The 7362-nt window shown below is 40.7% G+C and overlaps 1 protein-coding gene across 1 annotated transcript; it reads left to right on the forward strand.

The window, feature by feature from the left end:
* Positions 1 to 262: 262 nt before the first annotated feature.
* Cxcl13 (C-X-C motif chemokine ligand 13) lies at positions 263 to 6300 on the forward strand. Its single transcript, XM_021163742.2, has 4 exons — positions 263 to 372; positions 1971 to 2103; positions 4670 to 4750; positions 5447 to 6300. The coding sequence occupies exons 1-4, from the start codon at positions 312 to 314 to the stop codon at positions 5499 to 5501; spliced, it is 330 nt and encodes a 109-aa protein (XP_021019401.1). The 5' UTR covers positions 263 to 311; the 3' UTR covers positions 5502 to 6300.
* Positions 6301 to 7362: the final 1062 nt, after the last annotated feature.

Genomic DNA, 7362 nt, shown 5'->3' on the forward strand with positions numbered 1-7362 from the left:
GTTCTCCTCTTTTTTTTTTTCACCCTCAAATCTCCACAGCATCCCTGACATTTTTAATCTGCATTTTAAATAAGTGTTTGGTTATACTAACAGTGCTCCAAGAAAGATTCATAAATTTTGCAAGATGAATTTCTTCTTCTGTAAAGGCAAGCTCAGCAATATTTTGGGAGATTTGAAAACTGACATTGCAGCTGACCTAAGAAAGAGAGGGTCAGTGGGAGGGCCCTCACTGGTATAAATAAATAGGAGTCTGGAGTTGGGAATGCACGCACAGACTCCGAGCTGAAGGTTGAACTCCACCTCCAGGCAGAATGAGGCTCAGCACAGCAGCGCTGCTTCTCCTCCTGGCCAGCTGTCTCTCTCCAGGCCACGGTGAGAACTTTCACTTATGGTTTCCCTGGGCTTTAAACAGAAACCCTCCTCAGCACTTCTTTAATCAAAACTGGGAAGGCAGTCTTAACTAAAGGGGGTGGAAACATTCCATTGTTTCTAGATTTTGAACTGTAAGATTTCTGGGGATTTGACTTTTTAAAAATGGAAGCTTTCAAAATGTTAAGATCTTTCTTACTTAGAGAAGAGATACAGGAGGGTAAGTGTTCATGTGATGTATGTTTAGTGTGCTCATTGCTCAACTGTCAGCTCAGTCCCCCATGGGAAGACTTCTTTGCACAGCTCTTCTTCACTCTGCCTCTCCACGAAACTCCTTCTCACCGAACCTTGGTCTTTCGAGGGCAGCATTCTGAGTATGACTGTACATGGTAAGGCCTGGCACTCTGAATACAGCAGAGGTGAGAAGCTGACTTGCAGCCTATGTGGGAGTCTGTCTCTGGGTGTATAGAGAAGTACCTAACTAAGTGGCAAGATGTCTCTATAGCTGAAAGGGTGGATGTGTGGGCAGAAAGAAGCATCAGGATACATCTTTACGCTTAAGATGCTAAAATCCCCCCACCCCCAGGTTTCCTCTTCACGTTTCTTCTTCTTCACACCTTGCCCATGAATCTTTCCCTAGTGGTGGTGGCGGCAAAGTTACCCCTTAGGAACTGCTCTGTTCTCAGCATCAGTATAGAGTCTGTGTATCACACCAGTTCTGTGGTGTTCTAATTATTGTTTGCTGCTCAGCCCTTGAAACTGCAAATGCCTTGGGGACTTAACACTTTTATTCATAAAAAGGATTTGCACACACCTTTTGTTTGCTGGTTTCTTTTGTTCTGTTTTGGGAGACAAGGTCACTGGTGAGTGATTTTTGAACTTAAAAAAAAAATCATCCTTTCTTGGTCTCTCAAATGCTTGAATTAGCCAGCATCAATTTCTTCTAAAACAAACAAACAAACAAACTTAGATTTCATGAAAATGCATGAGATAAATTACCAATAAAGTGTCTATAACCAGTAAATATTGTGATTGAACATAGTCTTGAATGTTTATTATTGGTTCTCCTTTTGTAATAATTTATGACTAACATAAAAAGCCAAGATATTAAACATAAATGGAGAAGCATCCTCCATGTGTTTTCTTAGATAGAGACGTGGGGGGAAGTGGACAGATGTGCTAAGAGAAAGTTCTCTGGGAGAGATGCTGGCTGTCTTCAAAGCCCTCTGGCAGAATCCGGTCCTCTGCTTTTTTGCACTGGGAGTGGAGATTAGTTGATTTCACACCACATTAGATGTAACCAAGTTGTGTGCCTTTAAAGCATTATCAAGTCACCTGAGTGCCAACGTACCACTGTGACAGCCAATGAAGGTAGAGACTGCGAAAAGGTAAGTTCATTTCAACTAAGGTTTTAGTAGAAAACATTTGAGAGGACTCAAGGCAAACCAGAAAGAAATCCATATGCTAAACACATTTTCAGCTGTAAGTGCTGGCTTAAAATGGTTGACTCTTCAAATGCGATATCAAGAACTATGAATCATTCGGTTCTACATCTATGTTCTATGTCCAATGGGTTGAAGTGTCTGATTCTGTGTTCACAGGTATTCTGGAAGCCCATTACACAAACTTAAAATGTAGGTGTTCCGGAGTGATTTCACGTGTTGTCAGTCTAACCATCATAGATCGGATTCAAGTTACGCCCCCTGGGAATGGCTGCCCCAAAACTGAAGTCGTGTAAGTTGCAAGGAAAGAAAATTACATAATTTCTCTCTCCTAGAGAAAAATCATATGGAATATATTTGCAACCACCAAATTAGTACGGTAGCAAGAGTCTCAGAGACCAGCTTGATGTTACTAGATATCTGAAATGATTAACAAAAAAATTGAGGTATTTAAGTTTGGTTTTGTTTTAGCAATCCAACTGTTTTCCCTGTGCATGTTCACTTTTTCAAGCCACTGCACTGAGACCTATCTGTTGTGGTTACAGAGGCTGAAGCTGGTTAAAGGAGTCAAGTCATGGAGGCTTTAGGAGGCCAACCTGCCTGCCATACCTGAAGGCAGGGATGGAGTTGGGGCTCCATCTCACTGGCACATGAACTTGAAGGAAGCTGACAGAGGCCTCTTCTTCAGTGCTGGGATCTTGCCGTTTATTGGCAGCTCTTCCCAGTTATCCTTTGCCCTCCCTCTCCCTCCTCCTTCTCCTCCCTCTTCATTCATCTCTTCATGGCCAGTGCTATAAAGGAGACCCTGAACCTCACAAATACTAGACCAGCTTTCTCCCATTAAGCCCTAATCCCGGATCCATCCCATAATCAGCTTCCAAACGCTGACACCATTGCATACACTAGCAAGATTTTGCTGAAAGGACTCAGATAGAGCTGTCTCTTGGGCCTAGCAAACACAGAAGTGGATGCTCACAGTCAGCTATTGCATGGATCTCAGGGCCCCCAATGGAGGAGATAGAGAAAGTACCCAAGGAGCTGGGGGGATATGCACCCCTAGAGGTGGAACAACAATATGAACTAAACAGTACCCCCAGAGCTCGTGTCTCTAGCTGCATATGTATCAGAAGATGGCCTAGCCAGCCATCAGTGGAAAGAGAGGCCCCTTGGTCATGCAAACTTTATATGCCTCAGTACAGGGGAAAGCCAGGGCCAAGAAGTGGGAGTGGGTGGGTGGGTGGGGGAGCGTGTGGGGGACTTTTGGGATAACATTGGAAATGTAAGTGAAATAAATACCTAATTTAAAAAAGCCCTAGTCCCCTAGAATTTCCTCAGGCTTTATAAAATATATAAGCAACTATCTATGTTCATTTGTTCCATTTTGGAACAAATGTTTTGTCCCTGGGGCCAGATATATTTGACTTGCAAAGTAGAAATACAGGTTACCAAAAATACATGCATTTTTTTTTTTTTACTAGGATAGCATTAGGCTTTTACCAATGACTTCACCAATGAGAATTCTAACTAGACCACAATTATTTCCCTCAAATTCAACAGTGAAGTCTAGCTATGGTGTCTACTGGTGGGCACAGCATTAGAACTCTTACCTTTTAGCTGTATTTCTCCTCCCTTGACTCAAGGTTCTCACCTTTCAACCAAGGGAAGCAGCAGATAGAGTCTAATGGTCTCTGCTTCCCTAATGTTTTGAAATAGTGAAAGTTTCCTTGTATCTTTTCTTGTAAAATTCAGCATTTTGAACATTAGACAGATATAAGAAGTGGAAGGTGCAAATTAATGTGGGGGATCCACATTAGTCAGGGGTGAAAATATGAAGTGACCTAGACCAGTTTTGCCACCATGATTCCTGAACCAAGCTAGCAGGTACTGCCTTGAGAGCTCGTGTTCTTGCTCCATGGTTTATCTAATACATCAAGACACTGGTTTTTTGTTTGAAGTCACACAAGTTAATATGCACGATCTTCTGGTTTCCTGTTGCTTGAAGACCTTACTTTTCCATTTCAGCGAGAAACCTTAATGCCATCTAGGAACTTGATAACTATTTAGGTTACAACTAACTCCTAGGACGTGGTTGTTAACAGTGTGGGTTCTGGAGTCAGAACTTTACAGAAATTCAAATAAACCTGCTGCATGGCATATGTGCTGTACAATCTTAGATACACTGCTTGAACTCTGTGAGCTTCAAGCTCATCGCCAGACAGTGAGAAGGTTAGTGGTTGTTCGAGCACAGAGCTTCTGGAGGGACGTCTTGAGATGACCATACTGCCTGGTACACTTCTCACATAGCACACAGTAAACATAACACTTGACAAAGGCCAACCATTATCTACACATGTTGGCTCCGCTGTTGATCAGTTTCTTACATCAGGAAAAGCCTCGACAAGTGGTGACTTGGAGGAAGGTCACTGAGACCAATTGGCTTTGAAACTTCTTCCATCTTAATACTTTTTTTCAAATAGAATGTTTTCAAGTCAGTATTTTCTATATTCTATTTTGTTCCCTTGAGTTCAATGGGCAAGCATATTTGAATGATACTGGGATATAACTTTAGAAGTGATACAACTTTGGAGCCGCTTGGATCTTGCTCTAACCCATATAAAGATTATCAACAAAACAGTTGCTTATGACATATGAAGTCTGTCAACTTTGGTTTCCAATAATAGTCTTCTTGTTCCTCAGGCCTCACACCACAAATCAATTTATTCCAGATTCAAAACTCAAATTTCACTCTTCTATAAATAATTATTTTCATAACCAACTCTCTTCATTATTAAACACTTACACACAGGACTCACCAAAGTGTACAATGTCTTATTTAATTTTTGTTTATTTCTCCCCAGGATCTGGACCAAGATGAAGAAAGTTATATGTGTGAATCCTCGTGCCAAATGGTTACAAAGACTATTAAGACATGTCCAAATGTAAGTTAAGCATACCATAAGCTTTCCTTAGTCAGCCAAGTTGGGTGAGATGACCATACTGCCTGGTACACTTCTCACATAGCACACAGTAAACATAACACTTGACAAAGGCCAACCATTATCTACAAATGTTGGCTCCGCTGTTGATCAGTTTCTTACATCAGGAAAAGCCTCGACAAGTGGTGACTTGGAGGAAGGTCACTGAGACCAATTGGCTTTGAAACTTCTTCCATCTTAATACTTTTTTTCAAATAGAATGTTTTCAAGTCAGTATTTTCTATATTCTATTTTGTTCCCTTGAGTTCAATGGGCAAGCATATTTGAATGATACTGGGATATAACTTTAGAAGTGATACAACTTTGGAGCCGCTTGGATCTTGCTCTAACCCATATATTATAATATATATATGTATATATATATGTAAAGTATTGTGTATATATATATATATATATGTACAATAAGTACATATATATATATGTAAAGTATTGTAATACTTTACAATTAGGAAAAGTTTGTAGGACAAATGCCTGTTCTGCTATTGTCACACATGGGCTAGAACGGGGCTGACTATTCCAGCAGCTCAGTAAACTGAAGCTAGTGTGCACAGCAGCCATCACTTGATGCCACTAGAGGAAAGCTATGGTTTCCTGTGTGTATTCCTCTAAGTGTAACTTGTTTTTGTTTTTTATTCACAGCAAAAGTCTGTCTTCAACTCCCCAAGTTCCAGTGAGTAATAGAAGAGCTGCCTGAAGCCGCTGTCATCTCAAAAGACAAACCTGCACCCTTTTTTTTTATCCCTGCTCTGAATTTTAGATATGTTCTTAGTTAAAGAATTTCCAAGAAAATAACTCCCCTCTATAAACAAACATGACTGTAGGTAAAACAAAGCAAAAACAAAAAACAAACAAACAACAACAACAAAAAACAATCCTGCAGGAGCTGAAAGGGAATGCTCAAGCTCCGTCGCATACCCAACCCACATCCTTGTTCCTTAAGGAAGGTTATTTGAGAACAGGCATTTAGTGAAAACCCACTTCAGATGCATGTGGTAATAGATCTGTTGTTTAACGTTAAACTATCCTAGATTGTCGAGGAATGAAAACCTACATGTCAAATGTAAACTTGTAGCTCTTACTAACAAGAGGTCTGCGAGATGGACTTCAGTTATTTTGCACCCTTGTAAAACGCAGGCTTCCAAAATAGTCTCCAGAAGGTTCCTGGGAAGCTGGTGCAATGCCGCCATGAGGTGGTGCAAAGCAGGTCTCCTTTAGAGAAAAGCTTCCTGGGGAGAAACAGTCCTACTTTGAAAGGTTGCTTGTATAAGATTTATTGTCTTGGATTAAAACCAGTAACAATTGAAAGATCCTCAGCTTAAAGGTCCAGGCTCTTCAGAGTATACAAATATATTCCTTTGCACTGTGACCCTGATGATCTATTTTTATTATTCACATCTTTCACACAGACAAAATATCAGTCTCTTGTATCTGATTCTTTAATGTTTCCTATTCATCTAGTGACATTCAATAAACTTAATCAAATGTTTTGCTTATGACTGGTTCGTTGTTTTGTTTTGTTTTTTAATAGAAAACTTTCTCACATTGAGATGTCCTTCGGCTGTTCCCAAGGAGATGTAAGGTTTCAATCATGTTCATTTTTTTAACTGCATATCAGAGTCCTTCACAGATGACCCCAAATTATGTCATCCATGAGAGCAGTTATACAGTGGGAACAGCTTGGCCCTAAGGCCTCTTTTCCCAGGCATGCTAAATGAGATTTCCTCCAGAGTTCAAACTCTTACTCAAACCCATTCGCACTGCCTATTTACATGGATTCCCCAACTCTCCAATGTTTCATTTGACAAAGTGTTGCATTGATTTGACAAGCAGAGGACTCCAGTGCCATTCATTCCCAGCACTGCACTGAGGTCATAACCTTGCCTCTGACTCTTGGCTTCCTCAGCTGCTCTGTGGTCTGTTCGCATCACATCTGGCCCCTTCTTTCTTTTTGTCTTCATTTATGTTTTGTGTATGTGCGGGGTGGGTTGTTTGGGTTTGTATGGCTTTGTGCATGTGCTCATATGTAAGAGGGTGCACATGTGTATAGTACAAGTTCAACCCCCAAGATCACTCTTCAGGAGTCACCCATCTGATTTTTTTCAGACAGGATCTCTCACTGAACAGGGCATTCCCCAAGTAGGTCAGGCTGTCTGTGATGAACCTGTCTCCTTTCCTCCAAAGGAGTATGTGAATTCTGGGCACCTGAACTCAGGTCTCCATGGTTGCAGGACAAACACTTCACTCACTGGGCTATTTCCCTTCCCCGGTTCCCTTTTTATTTTAAGGTTTGTTTGTTTGCTTGCTTGCTTGTTTGTTTTGCTTTGTTTTTTGATGGGATCTCAGTCTGTAGCTTGGACTAGCCTGGAACTCACTCTATGTGTATCCCAGGCTGGCCTTGAATTTCAGCAGTCTTCCTGCCTCAGCCCCCTAGGGTGAGCCACAATGCTTGGCTTTCTTCTTTTACTTTTTAAAATGTTTTATTAAATATTTTGAGAAGGAATACAAGATACCTATAAATATTATATTCTCAGTCACCTATTATTTAACATTTTATT

Source organism: Mus caroli, unplaced genomic scaffold, assembly GCF_978045245.1.
Source record: "Mus caroli unplaced genomic scaffold, Mus_caroli_1 scaffold_4, whole genome shotgun sequence".
NCBI lineage: Eukaryota > Metazoa > Chordata > Mammalia > Rodentia > Muridae > Mus > Mus caroli.

Coding starts and splice junctions, on each gene's coding strand:
- Cxcl13 (XM_021163742.2), top strand. CDS start 312: ATGAGGCTCAGCACAGCAGCGCTGCTTCTCCTCCTGGCCAGCTGTCTC. Junction 373..1,970: donor CTGTCTCTCTCCAGGCCACG/GTGAGAACTTTC, acceptor CTGTGTTCACAG/GTATTCTGGAAGCCCATTAC. Junction 2,104..4,669: donor TGCCCCAAAACTGAAGTCGT/GTAAGTTGCAAG, acceptor ATTTCTCCCCAG/GATCTGGACCAAGATGAAGA.